This window comes from Puntigrus tetrazona, chromosome 21, assembly GCF_018831695.1.
Source record: "Puntigrus tetrazona isolate hp1 chromosome 21, ASM1883169v1, whole genome shotgun sequence".
NCBI lineage: Eukaryota > Metazoa > Chordata > Actinopteri > Cypriniformes > Cyprinidae > Puntigrus > Puntigrus tetrazona.
The window spans coordinates 1,957,726-1,981,906 of NC_056719.1; the positions used below are offsets into that span (position 1 = coordinate 1,957,726).

The 24,181-nt window shown below is 35.3% G+C and overlaps 1 protein-coding gene across 1 annotated transcript; it reads right to left on the reverse strand.

Moving 5' to 3' along the window:
- Window positions 1–4,290: 4,290 nt before the first annotated feature.
- npdc1a (neural proliferation, differentiation and control, 1a) lies at window positions 4,291–24,098 on the reverse strand. Its single transcript, XM_043220692.1, is given in 10 exon segments — window positions 4,291–5,300; window positions 5,710–5,809; window positions 6,366–6,429; window positions 6,432–6,444; window positions 6,555–6,636; window positions 6,980–7,046; window positions 7,468–7,671; window positions 8,771–8,854; window positions 13,728–13,886; window positions 23,846–24,098. Coding segments are annotated over 10 exon segments (951 nt in total). The 5' UTR covers window positions 23,952–24,098; the 3' UTR covers window positions 4,291–5,228.
- Between the last annotated feature and the right edge of the window lie 83 nt (window positions 24,099–24,181).

The following is a 24,181-nucleotide window of genomic DNA, read 5'->3' on the forward strand; positions in this document are numbered from 1 at the left end:
TTACAAGCGTGGCATCTCCCACCTTCACGCCGCCTGCCGAATCACTGACAGACGAGTATTTTGAAAATGGAGACAATAATGACTTGCTGCTATGGAATCGCAATTATTATTTCAGTTCACTTTTAGTTTCATATAGGCTATTTTTAGGCTACATGTTTTTCAAAACGAATTTATACGAATAAAAGCCTATCCTAGCCATCAGAGGATGAATCTCAATAATATAATTTAAAAAGCTGCATCATTATGGGATAGTCGTTTTATGATCTAATACTCAAAATGCACAAGCGTGCTTCCTCGTATTATTTATTATTATTGCAAGAGTTTGTGATTTTATCATCTTCATCACATTTATAATTTATTGTATTATATATTACTGTGATTATTCTAAGTGCACCGTAAATATCCATCTAGCTTTATCTTTAAGAAATGTAGCTGCTGTCTTTTTTTTTTTTTTTTTTTAAAAAGTAGATTAGCTGAAATGATAAAGTCTAGTTATATTCAAGAGCACTTAAAAGTGTCGTTGAATTCCGTATAAATGCAAATTTTTGGCCACTTAAATTGGCCTGATATAAAATAGCATGGCATAAGTTGGGCTAAGACGCAGTGTAGCCTTTACGCATCGTTTACAGTTTGGAAGGACTCTGCAGACTCATCGATACAGCTGTGCACCCCCGACCGAGCCGATCGGTGCAGATTGCGGCAGGAAGACGCGCCGCAGGAAAGTGGATGGGGGAGGCATTGTGCCAGAAGAGCCCGAGGCCCCCCGCCGCTTCCAGATCCAGAGTTGCGATGGCCGGCCATTAGCTGCCTTTCAGCGCTGAACAATAAGTCGCAACCCTTTGATTCCGCCCCTACCCCCTCCTCTGAAGCAAACACTACACAAAGTTTCACTGACGCACATCCCGAACTCTCTCTCTCCAGCATCAACGTGCACACATGTAATCACGAAAACTAAACAAAAACGAAACCTCTCGGTGCTGATACGCTAAATCGATCCTGGCGTTCATATTGCACGCACGTGCATATTATAAGCAGTTTTCGCGTACATATGATACGCGTCCAGCCCACGAGCAGAACATACGCGCCGACCTTCATTTTCCCCTATTTATACGCACTATCACGAATGGACCGTTTTAGACCTTAATTATTGACGTTCGGTGCATTGTACTGTAGTTTAATGGCATGTTGTTTATCGACTAAATGTCCTTTTGAAAAAAGTTTTAAAACTTCTAAATTGTGAAAATGACAAGATTAGGACCTTTTGAGGCACATTCTCACAACATAACGTTTTTAAAAGCTATAAATAAGGCCAAAACTTAATGTAAAACATTCTCTAACAGCGTCCTTAAGATATTAGTTGTACTGGAAAGTAATTTTTTATATAATAAATAATCATAACAAGAACACTGGACAATATATATATATATATATATATATATATATATATATATATATATATATATATATATATATATATATATATATATATATATATATATACACATACACACACTATGTATAAATAAATAAAACATTCAAATAACAGTGCCCTATATTTAAATAAAATTATAGTAGTAGTAAGGTTAATAAGTGTTTTAAAATTAAACAAAACATTAAATAATGCTATATTTTGATTAGAAAAAAGTGTAGGATGGTTAAAGTGCATGTCATCATAGAGACTGAATCTATGATTTAAAATGATCGAAATAACTACTATGCACAAATGTGCCTCCATGAGTCTGCTTTGATTCCTATTCTAATCTCCCTAAAGCTTCGCCACCCACCCAGAGCATCACACAGCATCAGCACAAGCACAGCCAACTCCAACCTAAAACAATCAACCCCCTGCCATCAAACACACTCTCTCAGACCAGGAGCTATAGGTCACAACTGAGCTGTCCATCTCTTCCGGTCACAAAGCCTAGGAAAGGACACACAGGAGGCCTCCGGGGCCAGTCAAAGCTTTTAAAAGACATCAAACCACCGCTGCAGGCATTGTGGTGGCCCATGGACTTGGGTGGGGATTGTTATGTAAAGTGCAGACATAGGAGGAGAAAGTGGAGATAGATGAGAACAGGCCCAGCGAGGGACAGCAGAACCAGGATTAGCCCGCGAAAAACACTCCCAGATGGCTCCGTTTGCAGGCTTGTGTACTGCAAGATCTACAGGCGGCAAAACTTTATTGTTCAACCGGACGTTCAGTAATACGGGGCGACAGCATCGCCCCACCCATGTTTACGTGTAACGCATGCTAAAACATTTCAGACGGTGGTTACTTCTGCATCAGAATTTTATTTTAGATATGTGGGAACCAAATGTTGTTGCTGACAAAAGGGCGGACATGTGGTAAAATGCAAGTTGAGATGAAATGATGCGTTTGATGATCACAATCTGAGGAGGAAGGAAATGCGGGGAAAGCAAACATAAAGCTCTTACATGCGTCTATATAAAAAAGCCTATTAATATTTAACCAAAATATTTGGATGGTAGTTCTGTCAAACGATTAATCACATGCAAAATAAAGGTTTTTGTTTACATAACATGTGTACTGTGTTTATTTATTATGTATACAAGCACGTGTTTGTATTTATATATACATAATAAATATAAACAGCGCGCGCACACATATATTATGTAAATAAAAACGTTTATTTTGGATGCATAATTAATTGGTTCACAGCACTAATAAAAAGTTAATCAAATAACTAAAACTTTGCAGAGATCAAATATCATGGCATCTTGTATTATATGAAACAGGGTTATTAGTTTAAAAAAAAAAAGAGAAAAATGTTTTATTTGAAATATTTGCTAAAGCAACATTTTATTCAGTTACTTGGTGAGCTAAAACAACTAAAAATTAAAAAAACCTTTATAGATGTATAAAAGAGTAGCAACTAACAAAAATGACTAAATAAATATGGAAAATACAAAAATAAAAAGAACAAAAAAAACTATAATAGTATACCAACACCAGTATAAAACTCTCGGTTGTTGGCTGTACTCCTCTGAATAATAATGATAAAAGCAATATAAATACATAAAAATATTTCAAGATGCAGCATGTAGTATAATGTTATGTCATAATAAATCATTTTATAGTGCCCTATAAATTTTGCTTAATGTAGGCCCAAAGTGTGGGGAAAAATAAGTATGTGATTTTTATTTATTTATTTTTAAAAAACGACATTTAGGTTTTAGTATCTGATAAACAGGTATGTGACCTCTCTTCCCTCTGCCCCATTCACTTATACAACCTGTCCGATGGCCTTTTGATTGCTTTTGACACCCTGCTGACGACTACTGCCTCTCTCCCCACATATCTTGATCGGGTGGCCTATGGCTGCCTTCCTCACCATTCACAGTTACAATGGCCTTTAATGGCTCTCCCCCCACAGACACCTCAATGAGGCTGGATCTGTGATGGGCTGCTCTGAACCACACCTTATGGAGCAGTTAAGTGGCCCATCGCAGAAAAGAACCTATACTGGGGGAGGTTGTGTCTCCTTTACCCACGTTCTGTTTAGTTGGGATGAGCTGGAGAAGACAAACAAACCTAAAACAAGTATCAACAGAAATGAAGCGCGAGACAGGTGTTTCAGAAGAATTCAGGATTTGAGATCAAACATAATTATTATCATTTTCCTTTTTCCAAAAGTCCTTGATATATAGCTGATGCAACACTATTCAAACAACTTAACTTGATTCTTGCAGTAATGTATGTTATGTAACCTTTCTTACAGATATCAGATTTAGAGGCTTTATATAAATATATATTATAATATTAACCTCATAAAAGTATAAAAAGTCATTAACTGTATAATCAAATTTATTCATTCTTTAATATACACCTGTGGTCTGAATATTCACTTTTTGTGACATAGCACAACATAATAATTTGAAAATAGCATTTCAATTCAATTCAAATGTTTGGGGCCAGTAAAGTTTTTCTAATTAAAACAAAATATTTTTTTTTAATAAATACATTTTAAATTAATGTAAACTAATTCAGCTTTACATTTAAATATATATTAAACTAGAAAACATTTCACAACATTACTGCTTTTACTGTTCATATATATATATATATATATATATATATATATATATATATATATATATATTTTTTTTTTTTTTTTTTTTTTTTTTCATAACCCCAAACTCTTCAATGATGTCTGATTATATATGACAAAAAATGTATAAACAAGACAGAATTTTAGTGTACAACCTTTATCACAGCTGATGTATGCAAAAGTGTAATTGCAAAAACTTCACTCACACACGTCAAGGAAGTACTATATAATACATTTAAGTTTATTTATTTCTTTATTTACACTAAAGTGATTTGAGCACAGGAACCTCAACATCTCTCTGTTTCAGTCTAACTAGTATTTCAATTTCTGACACAACCATTATATCATTAGATAAAATGGATTTGATATTTAATGAGGAATACAAAGAAAAATAGGAGAGGGAGAAAGAGCCTCAACATTAAAGAACATAGGGAAAAAAACTAATGTGAAAAATTAAATAACTTTTGAATTGAACTTTTTTTAGAATTTGGTTTTTTGGTAAAGACAACCGAAAGTTGACAATAAGAAAATAATACTCAGATAAGGAGAGACAAATAACACAAGTTAATGTGTGAGAGAGAGCACTGTGTATTTTTATACACAATAATAAGAAGAGGTGCATTTAGAGGCAGCTTTGCCAAAAAACATAAAGCCTTGTTAAAAAAGTACATCTAGCAGAAAAAGATGCTTATAAAGATTCCTAACAAGACCCGAAAGAGAAATGATTTTAAAAGGGAGGTGACATAAAAAGCAAGTGAGTGAAAACTAACACCAGTCTTGAAGAATAAAGATGTGGTGTAAAGAAACCGCACTGAAAGGCCGGTCTGAGTTTCCACTGAGAGTTTGTGGTGCGTGGTGAGTCGAGATATGTGCATCTGAGTAAAAGAAAAACCTTTTAACCACTGCTGTCTTTTACTTTTATTTACCTGATTGACTACACACCGCCGCTTCTTCGGTATCTTTAGAGTTTGGGTGTTTTTCTCACTTTGTTCCGAGGACAGATTTTCCAGGAAAAACAGAGTCATGTGTATTTTTTTCATTTGTGTGTGGTGTAACAGATGCAGCTTCACCCTATGGAGGAATGCTTTTAGGCGTGTTAGACCTATTCTAAAAGTATGCAGGTGTGTGTGTGTGTGTGTGTGTGTGTGTGTGTCCAGGTCACTTGTGATTTCTCTGGGAGTGTAAGGTGGAGTCGTCAAACAGTGGGTTTTTCACCTCCATCTCTCCAGTCTAGAGAGAGGAAAAACAAAAAAACTAAGTTACCAAAATACATAACGGTCATATACGTGTGTGTGTGTGTGTGTGTGTGTGTGTGTGTGTGTGTGTATATATATATATATATATATATATTTTTTTTTTAAATATATATATATATATATATATATATATATATATATATATATATATATATATATATATATATATATATATATATATATAAACAGCCTTGTTCAGCTTTAAAAGACTAATGGTTTTGGAAAAATCTTACACATGTGCATGCATTAAAACAAATTTAGTAAAAAATAAAATAAAAAATGTAATTTTAAATTTAACCAAAAATTATATTTGAATTATTCAAATTTATTTTGTGTTAACATTATCATAAAAATACATGCTAAATACAAAACTGTTTACGCACCGGTGCCAGTCCAGGACACTCGTACACAGTGAAATCTCCCACTTCATTCTCCTCATCTGATGTGGCCCCAGACTCTGACACTTTAGGTTCTGCTTTATGCCTGCGTTTAACATAAAAATTGTTATATTACAAATTTGTATACTCGTGTGTGACAGCACTTTTGTCAGTAGAAAGAACTTGTGAAGAGCTTTCGTGTGATGTAATCACATATAATGTAATAAGCTTCTCAAAATAGCATATGAATATATGTTTTTACGTTTCATAACCAAAACTTCATCCAACTAGAAAAGTGGTGCCGGGCCGAAAAGGAGGATTTAGACAACTTCACACTCAAACAAACGTTAAAAAAAAAAAAATCACGATACAAAAAGTCATGGTTTCAAAATATGTATGTTCAAACTAACACTCGTAGCATGAATCGTACCAAGTGCGGTGCATATATGTACATGAAAGTGGAAGTAAACGAAGTATAAAGAAGAAAGGAAATGAGTAAGGACAATTACATGCTTTTTTACGTTCATGTTCTTGGTCAGCATTCTCTCACAGCAACTTGTGATAAAAAGGCCCAAATAATTGAAGGGACAAAGAGCCGAGTAGAGACAATGCTAGAGTTAAAGCAAGTGAAATAAAGAGAAGGGATCACATTTTGTGCTTACTTCTCCATTGAGAGCATCTGTTGTTTCTGATGCTGGTAGTGATACATCTGAGCACTGTGAGCAGGGTTTTGTCCCCAGACTAAAACGTGGAAAGAGGTGGACATAAACACACATTACAAGAAGTGTCAAAGTGTTTATTGTATTTTTCCCGGATGTGTGAACTGTCATTAAATATGTGAATGCTCTTACTGAAGTATGATTATGATTGGCACCAGCAGCATGAAATGCAGGGTAATCAACTTTCTGAGCCAGACGAGTTTCTCTCTGTAACCTGTAAAAGACAAAAAAAAAAAAAAATAATAATAATAATACATCAAGCTAAAATTTCATAGAAATACAAAGTATGAAAAATGAACTTAAAAGGATGCATTTTTAATACTAATATAATATTTATTTTTATTATTTCAAAAACTAAAAAGTATATAAAAAATAATGCACTGACAACAAAAAAATCATTTATATATTTTAAATATATATTTATACCTTAATTTATTTAGAAAAGCTATTTTCATTAGTTTGAACAGGATGTTTTTAGAAACACATTACAAGGCCATGACGAAGGTTTAGACTGACGTTACAAACTGACGAATAAAAATAATTAAGATTCAGCTCACCTGATCCAGCAGACAGCAGCGACGATGAGCGCCATGGACCCCACAATAATGCATAAAGAGATCATCACTGCTCCCAAAGAGAAAGAGAGACAGAGACAGACGAGAAAAACTATGAGGAGCATTCTCATATACAGAACATTCATCGAAAATAAGGTACGTGCGTGAAGTGTTTAAATGGACACATTCCAGAGACGTTTCGATATATAATTCGGAGAGGCTCACAGTGTCCCAACATCTAAGGACAAGCCAATTATAAAAGTACAAAACATCATGTGATTGGCCTGCTTTTAAATGCCATCTTTGTCGGGGAGGCAGGTCAGCCAAACCACAATAAATCCAGTAAATGGCATTCAAAATGGGACACAGAAAGATTTCTGTGGAAACCGGGGCCAAAGTATATTGAAATGATTCAAAATAAATAACAACTCACAACACATTGATCGTAATTAGGCTTTAAATAAAATCAGAAGAAGCTGAGTGACACATACGGACTAGCAGGCTGTCTCTGGAGGAGTGGGGGGAGATGATTGGCCCGTGGCGGTCGGACGAGTTTGTGACCGGTTGGAGAGTTTTAGGGGTCTGGTGCGTTGGTGTGGATGGGCCGCTGGTCGTTGGTTCTGCAGTGGTGGGTTTGTGTAGACTTTTCTGTTTCGATTCTGACTGGTGTTGCAGAGTAGACTGCGAGCGAGAGTCTAGAGAGGAGGTGAAGAGACAAAGACAAAAAAAATTGTATATAGTTTCATGATGCACAGTAAAAAAACAAACAAACATTTACCATCACATAGTTTCCCCCCCACAAATTAACAATTAAGATTTTTCTAATTATATAGCTTTCAGATACATAAGTTTCAGCTTTAATGCACGATATTTAAAGTGCCCCTATTACGGATTTTTGAAATGACTTTTCATGCAGTGTGTAAAACATCCTCCTATGTGAAAGTGCGCCGTGTAAGTGAAAGTTATTGTCTCTCAAAAGAAAGATATCATGTATCAATGAAACGAATCCGAAGCGGTTTCATGTGTCAACTTAAAACTTTAAGCAGCCAATCAAATTCTTACAAGGCGTGTTAGAAACTCCCATGCAGGTGTGTTAAGGCAAGTTAAAGGGCCGAGTTTAGACAGCCCTGTGTTAGTCTTATCTCCTTGGTCTGAATGCAAATGCAAATTCATTCTTTGCCACCGGGTACCGCTGTTGGAGCTGATAAAATAACCTTTTCTCCAATATGAGCCTTACATTACCCATAATAGCTGCATTTTAATAAAAAATTAAAAGCTTTGAAGTGCTTTTTTTTAATTAGTAAAACATTCACAGATGTAGCAGGAAACATCTGGGTCACATCCGGCATCATCTTAAGTCCCTGGCCATAATTTTAACCCATAAAATCAGGATTAGGCGTAAAATAACGTGTTCAGAATCATTCCTACAAACGAGTTCAGAACTGAACAAAACGTTCTAATCTGGATCAGAAGAATCATGTCTTTGTGGCACTTTTTCTCGTGATGAAATAATACAGGACTTCACCTTACTGTTTGTCAAAAGCAAAAATGCAATGAAATCATATTTTGTGAGTGGGTGTGATGTGATGAATCGTTAACTAAGCCGCATTGCTTCTGCAATCCGAACGTACCGCTTGTTTATTTTACGCTACATTAAAACAGAAACTTCACACACAGCAAAGTGTGAGCAGGACGCAAAGCTCACAAGGGTATGCTATGAATCATGACCACTATAACCGCTACACTACCCGGCTAACCATAACCACACAGATCTTAAGAGAAGATAGTTCAAACCTGGCTGTTTGACTTCTGACATTTGCTGCTTTGCAATGACGGAGGACAGATAGTCGATTTCTTCATCGACGTCAGGATGAGAGGCTGTGGAAATGAAGAAAGAAAACATTAAATACAAAGCTGATTCTTTCATTGAGCAGGCAACAAATTTTTTTTTCTGTACTTCATAATAAATTGAGCTCAGTCTCAGTTGTATTGAAAATATGTTACGAAGCACGGTAAATATTCACATATATATCTGTGAGGGAAGTGTGATGAGTGGGCTGTGTGTGTCCTGAGAGCGAGAGTGTGCCAGAGTGTTGTTTGTTTGACACACTTTAAAGGGAAAACAAAGGCAGCACATGGTTTAATGGTACGCTTGGCCAGACAGTAAGCTGCATTCCAAGACTATGGAAGATTGTCCCTCTTGACAACCAGCCTGAGTGTGTGTGTGTGTGTGTGTGTGTGTGTGTGTGTGTGTGTGGCCAGTGAGAGGGGGTGTGTGATCGCTCATTATCTCTCACCCGCAAGAACGCAACAAACTCCTACAACATTCAGAAAAGGAAAAGTAGTGTGTTGATGTGAGTGAGTGAATCAACTGATTCACTGAATCAAAACTTGTTGTCATTTATCTTAATTTTTTTTTTTTAAATACAGTATTAAAATGAATTTCTCTCTTTGTGATTCTATACTAAGAGTTATTTAATTTTAAACATATAGCAACATAGTAAGACTTATAAAACACTTTATAATGGCATAAAACTATATTGAATATTTCAGAAATGTTGATTAATTTGCTCAGCAGCACTAGTCAGTAAATTATAAATCATCAATAAATTAATATTATATATCTTTACATCATTCAGCCTTAGAAGGTTAATTTTATGAAATATAAAAAACAAATAAGTAATATAGAATATTTAGCAAATATAAGCTGTATTAAGCAGCTCTTAATTTCATAAAAAGCCCCAGTTGGTACACAGAATATAGTGAAAATATAGTTGATATGTTATATTGAAATAAAAAAAAATTACACACACACACACACACACACACACACATTACAGCACATTAATAACATACATATAACAGCACATTAATAACATATATAATGTACATAAATATTTAATTTATTTAAAAGGCATTTTAGTTAAAAACAATTATTGCATCTCCAAGCTCTTTGTGTTAATAAGTGAAACACATTGACAAAGATATGTTTAACAGTTTAACAAAGATATGTTTAACAGCCATGGTAAGGTGTTGCATACCGAACACAGCTTATGGCTGCAAAGAGCTGCTGAACAAGTGACATTTCCATACAGGACTATAAATATCGAAACTTTCCTCAGCACTGTATCATGCAGATCAGTGCAGACAGTCGATAGTTACCGTTTATTATCGTGAAGGTTTGTGTTTAGTCTACAGATGACTGGCCATCTGCCTTCTGGAACAAGACTGATGTGATAGAACAGCACATATCTCTGGCTGAGCACCCCACACACCACAGCAGGTGTCGAAGGGGCGGCTCAAACCATCTGTACTTGTTTTTAGGGACAAGTCAACCTGTACATCTGTGCTTTACGCATAAAGGGGGTGTTCACAAACAGTCCAGCCTGACTAAAGCGGCTGAACAATTTGATTCAATTTTGACTCAGTAGGTGCTAGAAGAGTAAGAGAACTTTTTCCACAACTTTACATGCGTAAAGTATGTTGTAAACACTAGAACTGTAATTGTTCATATTATTACTAGAAAATCTAATTAGTATTTTTGTGTAAAAGCGTATTAAGAAAGAGTCGTTTTAAAACGCCCCTATTGTGGATTTTTAAAATGAGATTCATACACAGCTCTAAGCGAATGAAAACATCCTGCGAAGTTAACGCTATTGTCTAAAAAAGGAAGAGACAACTCTGAATCACTGAATCAGTCCTTTTTTAAAACATTGGCATATCGCCTGCCCACCAGTTAAAAATACAAAATGAGAATTTTTGAGTGTTAAAAGCTCACAAACACTACTTTTAATAAAATCAATCGATTGACAGAGGTGTTTGGAAAAATTATTCTTAAAACAAATTGTTTGGGGTTGCTGAACAAAAAGGTAAAAATAAATACATATTATAAGAAAAGTGTTTAGCATCATGTGACTTGCTTGCCAACCTGTTGTTTGGGGCTCCCAAAACACGAACCTTTCATAACCCATAATAGGCGCACTTTAAATCTAACATAATGTTACTCAGTTTTCACACTTTTATTGCCAACTATAACTCTGCACTTCACTAGTGAAGGAAAAAATTGAAGTTGTAAATAAAGCAAAAATATTATAGGAGTAAAAAACGTCACGTGGTACTTGCTGTTTTTGTGAAATCTACTAACAATTTTGGACTAAATGTTCTCGTTTTTTTCATGAATGGCAGCGTTGAGACATATTACTCTTTCACAAACTTGACTATTTAACCTTTAAAGTTGCAAGTAGTAAAAAAATAAGTAAATAAAGACTGCATTAGTGCATACTCCAAAAATCTTTGTGATTTGTGACACTATTTTCTAGTGTTAGTATATAATCCATCTTTCTATATTAATCAGGATATAACACCTCTGAAGTTTTGGACACGATTATGTTGCCATCTAGTGGTGGCTTTACTAAATGCAGTGGTCAGTGATTACTGGCTGTTTTCGACAGTGCTCAAATCTAAAAACAATGTAGTGCTGAAAATTAAAATTCAACTCAAATCAAACAACCAAAGTACAGTTATTCTAAGCCATTCACTGATGTGCAGGTTAACACAAGCAGTACCACCAGACAGTCTGTCCTTTCAATCAATATGATAATTAACATAGCCATGTATGTGTTAAAAGTTGTTTATTTGTGTCTGGTGTCTCTCTCTCTGTCCGATGAGTGCTGCAAAAATCAGGCCTCTGACCTACATAGACAGATGATGATTAGTCGCAGACGGTTTAGCTGATGGCTGTTAAATACCTTGTCAGTGTGGCCCAAATTCAAGGGTAGGAAAAAAAGTAGGATTTCAAAAACATAATGGGGTATTAAAATCCGAATGAATTTGTATTGTTCTTTAAAACTCAAGCACCACGTGTTGTTCACTTGTAACCATATCAAGGCAAAGAGACTTGTGACACGGGGCTGTTTGCTCAGTAAACTCTTTAACAGCAGGTTCCACCTTGATCCAACATTGAGTAACATTGTGCTCCAAGACCGTTCTGCAAAGCTTTCAAAAGATCAGAGGTAAAGGTGTTAAGAGGCAAAACTGCATTGAATAAATAGATCTCCGTTTATCTGTAATTTCTTTTGAAGATTTTATACATTTTTCAAATTGATATTCAGTTAAAATCCCCTAAATTTTAAACTGCATAATAATAATAGGGTATTTTCGACATAAAGAAACTGTTTTTAATGGATCTTAACATTTTGTATTATGAATAGTATATAAAGAGTTAATTTGTAAAAACATTAAATTTCTTTTAAGAAATGTAAAAAAAATCATGTTTAAAAAAAAATAAATAAATAAAATACACACACACACACACACACACACACTTATATTCTAATTCTAGATCTAATTAACTCTAATTTTTAAAGAGTGATAACTAACAAAGTATACAGCTAACTTAATGAAAACATGACAATATATAAAAAAACTAAACATGATTTATACATTTTTTTATCTGTTTTGGCAAATAAACTATTCAAATATGTAAATATTCAAGAATTTTTATATAGTATTTATCACACGTAACCGTATCACATGACATACTAATACATTTCATGCACAAAAAAACGTTTTTTTTATGAAGAATGTTTCAGGAGATTTGGACCCAGAATACTACTTAATACTACTTATTCAACCGTTTTATTTCCTCTTTGGGTTCAAGTATACGCTTTACTGTGTACGATTAGTTGTTTTTGTCCAAGGCATTGTTAGATGCCAGTGTTTCCTGTCATAGCTGAGTAAGTAAAGAGGTGCTAAAGTCTCATTATGTGGTGCATGTGATAATAAAATGACATTAATATAATCATAACTCAAGTGAAAGTCAGTAATCAGCGCTGAGTCCCAATTTTTGGTAACCGTGCCTGCTTTAAATGTTTTGAAATGGTTGTAAAACATTGTTTAAAATTAAGAAAAGTAGTAAGCAACAAAAAACGAATCAAATGTAATCGGTTACTTTACTTTAATAAAGTAATAAAGTAATTTAAATGGATGCTTGGAACTTGTAATCTATAAACAATTACATTTCAAAACAAAACTAGTTCATTTGAAAAACTATTTAAGAACTATTGTTTTTTTATAGTTCAAATTAAAGTTACTGTTATGCTGCATGTGTCAAAATCTATAAAAATCAGATCACCATTTGATTTTTCAGCTATAATAGCACATTAATAAAACCTAATAAACGATTAATAATCATTTACAGAAGACAAAAAATTTCTTTCTGAAAGCATATGCTGCTAAAAATGACATTTATTATAAAGGCGTAACTCCACCTAAGACTACTGCATTGCAATAGATTTAAAAAAAAAAAAGAAGTGTTATTTATTTCTGCCAGGGCATGCAGCGCTCACATGCGAATTATATTAAAGCCAAGGCTGCACACAGGCACACGCGTGCATGCTTACAATCCATCTGATTAAATTCAGTCATGTGCCTCTGCCACACGAGGAGGGACAGAAAGAGATTACGCTCCACGCAAAACCAATAGAAATGACAGCAAAAGCACAGGCCAGATGAAGGGAGGATCTGCGGCCTAAAACCATTAACATCATCTCTTCTTTCACGAAGGCATTAGTCACGGGCCAAGGGTTCGGTTAATGAATGCACGGCGTTTTGCTCGAGAAAACGGTTCTGTGCCGTCTGACTCAGTTTGTTGATGTACCAAAGCAAAGGCCAGATTAGACAATAGGTGCTAAATAAAACGTGACACAGCAGCCATAATGAGGGTAGGGTGGATGCGTGAAAGCCTTCGTACCTTGGTGGTGGTGTGGGAGAAAGTGTGTCCTGTGAGCAACACAATGACCCGCTTTATCTTCCGCCAATGGGGAGAGGCAGGGGCCACAGTGGGAGGAGCCAGGCTTGCAGAAGTGCCGCCCCTTTCTGGCACAGTCTATGTGATCGGGGCACTTGTTCGCTGAGAAAACAGAAAAAAACAGTAAAAAAAAAAAAAAAAAAAAAAAGTACGTCACATGTCATGTGTTTGAATATTTATGTGCTTTAAAATCATTATTCAGTAGTGCACCAGGTGCTGAAAAAAAACTGTTGTTCATTAAAAGTCATAATTTCCCTCTGAAGTCACACCAACATTAAGATTCATGTTTTTTTTGTTTTGTTTTTTTAATTGTCGTTGTTGTTTTTGCAAGTAAAAAAGTATCAGTTTATTAAAGTTTATTTTTCTTCTTTCAAACTATGAAACAGAAAAAAGAACATGTATATCACTACACATTAAATACTCAGTATCTTTAAAGGATAGTATGTATAGCACAAAATCAAGTCTCTTTAAAATCTATTACATTTCTTGATATCGGTTGTTTGGAAAATATTACAGATTAAGAGTGATGCTCGTTTTAAAAAACATTATTATTATTATTAAACAAAAACCATTAAATTGATTAGAAGAAAAAGCAAGCATTTTATATCACTAAAAAGACAATAAATATTTTGTGCTCTTTCACAAAAATATGAGCCGAATAATTGTTTTCAATACTGATAATAAGAGGAAATGTTTCTTTAACAGCAGACCAACATATTTTAATGATTTCTGAAGGATCATGTGATTAAAGACCATCACAAGATGAAAATTAAACAAAATTAATAAAATAGAAAATAGTTATCTTAAACAAATACATCACAAGGTTTAAAAAACCCCACAAAAACATGAGTGTATATCCATATATTTTATTTTCTTCTCGTGTTCATGCACAGCCAGTAAATCTGGACAATTTCACATTACACGTGTATGTACACAAGGACAGAGCTGAAGGACATGACGTAAAGCATTCCACAGATGCTGTCGATGGAGCTTTACTTCAACCTGAAAAATGATTAAAGCCTCAAAAGCATTCAATGGTTATGGCATCTGAAGTACCCAGTGACATCAATGCTATTGATTTCAGGCTGCCTAATATCCTTGACTGCTTCTCAATCACTCTAGACGTCAGTCATCGGTACAAACATGCTTGAATGATGAAAATCGGTCCGCAGACGCAATCATAATCTCAGCTGCTTCTCTTCGATGATACCTTTTCATATGTGCTCCTCTTCTCTATAAATCCTCAATTTTCTGTGTAATTCACCCTGTGGGGGTGCAGAAGAAATCTGGGTCAGCAGCAGGTGTGTGTGTGTGTGTTGTGACTGTGCTTGAGGATTTCATGGTGGATCAGTGTCATTTTAGTGCTGCTGGTATACTATTATAGTATAAATAAATATTTGTGATTTTTGTTTAATTTAAGTTTATTTAGATTTTTAAAGAAATGCTGTCGTACTAACTAGCTGAAAGTTTTTAAACATAATTGATTTTATTTTAGTAATTTGTTTTATCATTTCAGCTTTAGCCTTCTGTGAGCCTTATCGATGGATGGTTTTCTTTTTCCATTTTTGTGAAAAAAAAAAAAAAAAAAAAAAATTATAAATGTATGTGATTAATACAGTGCTCTTTTGCAGAACTTAAAATGTACTGTATTTCTCCATTACATCGTAAACAGGCCATTTGCTTTTTAAACAATAGTAATGGTATTTGGGGTTGTATTTCTTTTTTAATAAATAAAGCAACATAAAATAAAATTAAATAAAAACAAATTAAAATATGCATATTGCATTATTTTTAAAAACCTGGAAGCCTATGCCATGGTAGGCATTCCCTGAAATTTTATATGATAAAGCTAAAAGCAAAAAAATCATATAAATCAATAAAATAAATCTAAATAAAATAAAATAGAATAAATCCATATGCATATTCCATTATATAACAACCTGGGAGCTCATACCACAGTAGGCATTCCTTAAAATATTATAAGATAGCACAATAAATATAGGCATTTTATAAAGTATTTTTACCCGTAGTAAGACCCTTCCAAGCAAAATCGGAAAATAATTTTCAGCTGCAGAGAAGAAGCGGTTCAGTGTTGTGTGATGACTGGATCTCTATCTGTCACTCTGACATCATCATCAGGCAGACGTCAGTAGAAACTCAAAGCTGAATATCAAACAATGACACATTTTCCACCCAAAAGAATTTCAATGAGCATAAAGCAATCATTTACAATTTGTTCTTGAAGGAGAATAGAGTTTCACTGGACTGTGAAACTGGACTAATGGTCTAGACAAACTTGTGTAATATCAAATGATACTTTTCATTTTTACAGTTTATATTCTCAAGCCACCTTGAGTATGATGTGTTTCCAGGCAACAATAGTTATTTAACAGCACTTCTACGTTGTTATGAAAGCATACAAGTGCCCTGCCAAGGCAAATGCTTCCATACACCACACTCGAAATGTACATACAGTAGACATACATATGTTCTGTTCTAATAGGCATTTTGGAAAACAAATTAATAGACTACAAACAATTTCATATCAAGTCCCAGATTCTGCAGTGTGTATATATAATATATATATATATATCAAGTGGCGACCAACGCACGCCAAAATATTTGACATATGGACTACCTTTCAAAAAAATAAGGTCTGTAAGAATTTGAAAATATTTTTGAAATGCTCACGAAGCCTCCATTTATTCAATTTGATTTGAAATAGAATTTTTTAATTTGCACCACCATATTTGATCATTTTAGTACATTCTTAACAAATAATAATAATAATCTTAATCTTTACATTTTTTTTTCTGCTCCCAAACTTTTGACTGGTAATCTTTAAATTTGTAATCTGTAAATCTTTAAAATAATCACTGCAATATATGATTTTAGTATGTCATCGAACCTGTCGGACAGTTTCTACTAGATTAATTTATGACAAAAATATAATAGTTTAAACAGACTTTTGGCAACATTTGATCTCAACAACAGAAACTTGGGCATTTCATATTCATATTTGACATTCCGCATATAAAAATCAATGTCAAAATCAATATAATGTGCCACAGGCATTTGAAACGATCCCTGCAAGCATCTTGCCATTAGCTCCGATCATCATTGTGCCTTTTATCAGATGTTTCTGCACAATATGCATTGATTTCTGCTCACAGACATCATCGTCTCTCATTAGTCTTTATAAAACGCCACCAGATTGCTTTTAAATCTGGACGAGGAGTCATGAGAACTGAGATTAACTGACTAATGAGGTGCAACTGTATGCGTGCATGTGAGAGATGCACATTCCTCTAAACACCCCGCTGGGCCGCCCACCTCCAGCCGGTCAGGGACATTAATTTACACAATCAACCTCAAGCTCAAGCTGTGCTTGGAAATAAAGAGGAAATTTGGAAGCAACGGGTTTTTTAAGCTACACTGCAGTAAGTGCACTTCTATTTAAATAACTCGACTACTGTTTTTTAATATGACTTATTGCATGTACAAGAAACCCCCACTGAGATCTCTTTTGTATAGAACCCCATTGTTTTAGCTAACAGGGCTCACAGACCGTTATCACAAACCATAATGTTTCTGGAGAAGATGCTTTGATCGCCAGTGCATCTAAAATCACTGACTGATCAAAGTCAAACCTGACAGACCTTATAATTTTATTTGGACTCTTTGAAGGACTAGCTAATAGAAATGAGACGGCCATTGATGTGTACAGTCAAGTATGACATGAAGACCTTCAAAAGAAAAGAGAACCGACCACTGGACAATATCTGAAACATGGTCATTTCTAAAGACAACTTTAAAATATAAAATACATTAAAAAAATTAATTAATATAATATAGTACTGAATATAATTATATCAAACTAAATAAACTGATACGCTAGTGTGTTTGTCGGCTCACAAGCATGGCTCATATAGTAAGAAGTATTTTGTACTAATAACTTGATGCTACAAAATAGCATACATGACCCGTTTCATAATAATAATAATCATAATTTGATTAGGTATTTTCTATTCGGAAAGTATCAAATTAAAAATAAAATAAAATCTAAATTAATAAATTATTGCAACATGATTATGTGACATTAAAAGTAACGAGGTATTGTCTATTTGTAAATGATTTAATTAAAATACAATAAAAATTAGCAAGTCCATGTAATAAAATACATTTTTCATCACAAAACATAGTTAACATGGTATAAAATTAATTTATTAATTAATTATCACGCAGTATAGCAATTTGGTCTTTTCACACCAGTTCACATTAAAAAAAATGCACAGATTCCTCTTTGCATAATTAATAAAAATAATTAAATAAATAAACAAATATAAATAATTAACTGGTTGTAAACACATTGTTGTGCTTTTTGTTTTCGAACGCATCTGTATTGGCCAAAATATCAAACTTTTCAGCTGGCTGCGAAGTAAGATTGTGAAAACATCTCTGGTCATTTGCTAGACTAAGGAAAAGCACACATGATTACGTAAAAAGATCAGCATATCATAAAGCTGGATTAAAACCGAATATTTCTAACCATCTGCTGCTGGCTCAGAAATCATTAACCAAGCTCTGAGCGGGAAGGAAGCCAACATCAGCACAGACCTGCAGCACGGGAACAGAAAAACGCTTACGTGGCAATATTGACAGCTTCCATTTACTTTGTGAGGTAGGATGTGAATCATAAGCGGCCACAAATGTTTAAAAAATCTGTTAAGAAGCAATAAAGCTAATGGGAAAAAAAATGAAGATAGATAATAATTTGCAATAGCGATAGGAGATGCCATGAACAGGAAAGTGTGGATGGATAAAGGGAAACTCCCATTGTGTGGACTTTCCTGTTGCTCCACTTAAAGTCGAGCTAAGGGCCAGTTGTTTTTCTGGTTTAATTTGGCTCTCTTCCATGTCTACAGACGAACTCATGTTATTAACCTAGACTTAATATTTTCTGAAGATACAATGCAAGGAAATGGAAAAACTGCTGCCACGACACCACTATGCGTTTGCTACAGTGTTCATAGCACTTTTTAAAACATCGCTATGTTATAAGGTATGTTATATGGCTTTCTGGTCCAAGTAAAACAAACTAAAAGCCAAGTTTTGGTTATATTCAAGGGTAGAGATACAGCTTAGGACTCTTTACCCGTCTTCATCACTTACAGAGTTACTCCACTCAGAAATTATTATTTTTTCATTAACCCACATATTGTCCTTTCATTTGTCCTGAGAACACAATTTTGAATCAATTCGGGAGGCTTGTGACTGTCCCAATGAAATAACACGACCAAGGTCCAGAAAAGTACTAAATACGTCGTCAAAAATAGTCCATCTGCATTAGTGGTTCGATCTTTATTTTATGAAGCGACTAGAATACTTTTTGAATAATTACTTCTTTTTCTTTGCATACAAAAAAGTATTCTCGTTGCTTCATAAAATACTTTGTACTTTTCTTGCCCTTGACAGTGTTCAGTCAATGGGAGAGTCACAAGCCAAGCTTTTGTGTGTTTGTAATGACATTGGCGTAAGTGATTAATTACAAAATCTTCATTTTGGAGTGAAGTAGCCCTTTAAAATAGCAACAGCACACAACGTGACGTGTCATAAATATCCACAGCTCAAACAAACATGCATTCTCAATCCAATGTTCTTGATCTGAAAACAGAGCTTTGAAGTTGTTTCTGTGAGACACTCCTAGCCTTACAGGCCATGGGCTCACCCGTTTCCATCCATTCGGCTCTTTCTCACTCTCTGTACTTATTAACTTCATGGGAACGAGCTACAATCCCTGCTGCTATGGAAACTATGCTGTCTGGCTATATTAGCAAGGTGCTAATGTGATTACATCTGGATCCGGATTGAACAGAATGGTAACCATGGCTGCGTTACATTTCACACAAACATGCTTCAACGCTCAAAATGCCATCTCTAGAATATGAAAATTCACAAATATAATGGTGATCTCAAAATTGACTTTTTTATATCTGAAAATTACACTCATCAAGGCTGCATTTAATTAATCAAATATGAAATATTACATGCTAATCTTTTTATGAATGTCTTTACTGTCACAATTTCATGCATCCTTGTTAAATACAATTAAAAGCCAATATCTTTAAAGAAAACTTTCTGAACTGCAGTGTATATTCATACACACACACACACATTATATATGCACTATATATGCTAATTAATCAAACATCAAAGCACATTAGAGTGTATTATATGCAGTTTAATTTAATTCTTTAAATTAATCACTTGAATGAATGTGTGTGAGAGTTAAGATGTGTAGTATAGTAGGCAGGCTTCCACTCTTCATTTGCACAGAGTAAAAGATAACAGCTGGATGTAGAATCATTTTAATACTTCAGTTCTCCAGCAATAAAATATTTGATTGTGGGATTTCTAGATACAGCAAAAGGACATGTGACTACAGATGACGCTAACCAGGCATCTCCTTCGCCTATAGCGAAATAATTGCTCTACAACCATACAAATAGGCCACTAAAACCAAGATCTGAAAATAAATGTGCAGCTCACATCCTTAGTACTTGTATCCGTACAAAATGAGGAAATAAATACATGCCTAAAGAGTTCAAACTACGGAGCCCCGCACGTGACATGCAGAAAAAAATATAGTAGGCTAAATCGATCGTACGATTTACTATTTCGTTCCTTCAATTTTCTAAATCATGCACACAACTGATAAATCGATAACAAATCATGTGCACAAATTTAGCAAATCAAGGGAACAAAATAGCATGCATGATTTTTTTTTTTCTTGCATGTCATTCTTCGCAATAAACCAAACAAAAGTCAACAACTGCGTCTGGAAAACTCTCCCATATTCAACACAATAGAGCTTTTGTTTACGTCGGACTGTGCTTCAAGCATCTGAGGGTCTCTTCTAATCCGCCTGGCTTGGATCCTAATTGTCATTAACGAAAACCCAATAATGACACACACCCTCATTAGTGAAAGAAGTGCAGCGGACCACAGGAAATGAGAACCCAGATTTACGCCCACATCTTTCAATGCCCACATTAAGACATTAAAGAGCACTTCAATGAAAACCGCTATTTTGTTTTAGAAAGCTTTCGTACAGTACGCGAAGATCAGAAGCCCCTGCTGATCGAAAAGCACTTGGCAACCTGTGTAGTCAACGGGAAGACTTAAAGGTGGATGTTTGCTCTCTGTTACTGAGCACTCAAAGGTGTGTTTGGATTTTATAGCGCGTATTTAAACATGTAGATCGTGTTTGTTTGTGCCTTTAGTTTTTATAAGAAGTGCACAGATAACGCTGCCGCAGCTGCTTGGTTCCTGGCTGGGTTTGTATACAGTACGTGGCCTCATTCGGGGATCTGCCGCAGAGATAAGCCGCCGCTCTCAATGTGCGCTCTGCAAATCATCATCGTGGCGACAACAAGCTGTTTCCAGATCTCTGTAGAGCCTTAGATCCTCACGTTCCCCTGAGACCGCAGACGCAGGGTCCAATTCTGTGGTTACCACAGCAACGCAGCTAACCTTTTCTCAATCCACTCCATCACCTCCGAAGAGAGCAATGCAGCAATCAGACACCTCACGTTAGCCAAACACCTCTTATGTAAGTGCATTACAAAGCGAGCTGCGATCAAAACTGCAGCATAGCGTGAAGAGGACGTCCCTCAAATGTGAACCAGGAGGGTTCATTTCTATCTATTTCACCCCGTGCTTTACGGGGAACTGGGTTAAGGTGGCACTTTAAGGTTCGGATTTCAAGTTTTTTTCAGATTAGTACGCTATTGTGCACAGACTAAATAGCCCATTTTCCAGCCTGCCACTTGATTATACTAAAAGCAGCTTCAAAAGGCTGCAATTAACATAACTCACAAATCAAAATAAAAGAAGGCTCAAGACACGGCCCTGTTGTACCTGAAACACATAAGTGGAAAACATTTCCTTGTTCTAATACGACAAGTTTGAATGAGCGTAACAAAATACACACCTTGGGTGTAGATTAACTAGAAATATTTTCTTCAAGGAAAAAGTCTTTGCAGCGCATTGAACGGTTGAACGCCCTGCCGATGCGATCAGCTGTTACTGTAAAAAATAGTCTATTAAAAATCCATTTCAGCAATTGAATTAAACAAAAAAAACTTATTAAAATAAATAATAATTAATTAAATAATATGAAATAAAATGAATTAGAAAACCAACTAGAAACGCTCAACAAATGTCCTAACTGAAATGAATTTTAAAATCCAAAACATTAACAAATACTATAATAGCATATAAATACTACTAAAATAACACTGAATGCGATGTTGTCCAAAAATCAACCTGATTTGGTCAAAAGGCTAAATTATAGATGAACATCGGTGACCATTTTATGGAAAATAATACTAAAAAACTAAACTAAAACAAAACAAATCATAACAAAAAGTATGAACGGATAAAAAGACTATAATGATGATCAGTATCACTCCATTACATATCATACCATAGCAAGGCATATATGAAATGATGATAATTTTCACGAATGCTCCTCAAACAAGCAGGACACCGATTGGGGGTTGCTTTTTATAAACAGTCTACAGGTTGCTTTGTTCACCTTTGTGAGAACGAGCCTGATTATCCACACATGGCCTGGTCACCATCTGTGAAATGACTGCATGGCTAGCGGCTTTCTGTGTGAAATGTGACATGCTATTCTGTGGCGATCAACAGCCTGAGGGGGGACTTCAGCGTGGCAGCTTTTTTGATGTCACACGCTAGAGAACAACAAACACAATGGAAAACATGCATAAACACGTTTAGGCGCTGGGACATGAGATAAAAGAGAGAAAGCCATAGACTGTTCAGCCCCTGGAACATGTTGCAGAACACTAAAAACCCCTAGAGCGATATTGCAGGCAAGAAAGTATGATATTAGCACAGAAATATAAATATTGATGACTTTTACAGTTGTATCGGGCAACTGTATACGCTAGGAGTGCTCTCTGTGCTGTGTGATAGTGTCCTGTCAGTGTCCAGCTGTTGTCATTACTAAAAGGGTCTGGGAAAAAAAAAAAAAAAAAAAAAGCACGGACAGATAATCTCCGCTCGTGCTCATTACTGCAGTCACATCTCACAATTTAGTTCACACTGCCAACTGTGAAACTCTTAGACCACGGCAAAGATCATCTGAGCCACTGAACAGACACTGCTTCAAAGAGCATATAAAATAAATTAAATATAGTTTCGATCTTGTTGCTTCAGTTTCCAATAAAGTGCAAATGAGTCCCCGGATGCCGAACAAGAATGGTAAAAAAATACAAATAAATAATAATTAATTAATTCTAATCCCTAAAAACTAAAAAGTGTGGTACAGTTGGGTGACTGTCAATTAACGCGTGAACTAGTTTTAGTGAAAAAAAGAAAATAGGCTTAAAAATGCAGTAATAACTTCCACCAAAAGCTAAAATTAAGGAGCTGAAGTTTATTTAAAAGTCACACTATCCCTCCTACATGTAATTTTTTGGAATAAAATTAAAATGCTGAATTTTAAAAGGCTACAAGAATAAATGTCAGTGGTTGTGCCACGTAAACATGATATAATATAACATAATAAAAGCATGCAAGTGCAGCTACTATAACCCAGACTTAAAATGCAACGCTCAGGTTTTACGCAACTGTATATAATCCCAATGTCTATCAAAGGGTCCTTGACCTTAAAACAATTTTAAACAGCCACAAGGAAATTCCATTAAATTTATCTTTTCCTTCTTCGGTTTTTCCACTTGTCCAAGAGGATTAGGGCTAACCTAGTCTGAATCCTGTTTATTCTGTCAAAAATAATCTACAAAAGTCTATTAATAATAACCCACACATGATATAACCGAAAAAGAAATTCAAAACAAATATTCAAACTCATAAAATCAACGATATAACATTTTTAAAACCACTTTAAACAGTGTTTTCCCATCGCACACTGTGAAATACACAAATAATGTTTAAAACAAATGACCTACGGTGAATGAAAGCTGATAAAAGCTGCAGAGCCACCACCATATGTCAGACGGACAGACTCTTACCCGGCATACTCGCACCGACGGCGGCGAGGATCACGCAGATCAAGACCCCGGGCAGGAGGAGGGAGGCCCGGGCTCGCCGTGCGCTCCGGTTCGGCCAAAACAACATCCTTCACTGCGCTTCTCAGGTCCGGGACAGCAGATAAAAGCTCCGGAGTGTCATTCCCACATCTGTGTGGGTCGCTTAAACGTACGCTACAAAGAGAGAGACAAACCGGCCCGAATAAAGATGGGAGCGTCCACTCAAGAAGAGCGTTAAGCCGCTGCCTGTGTGGTACAGAGCTAAAGATAGAGGAGAGAGATTGCGGCACGGGGAGGAGGAGGAGGAGGAGGAGGAGG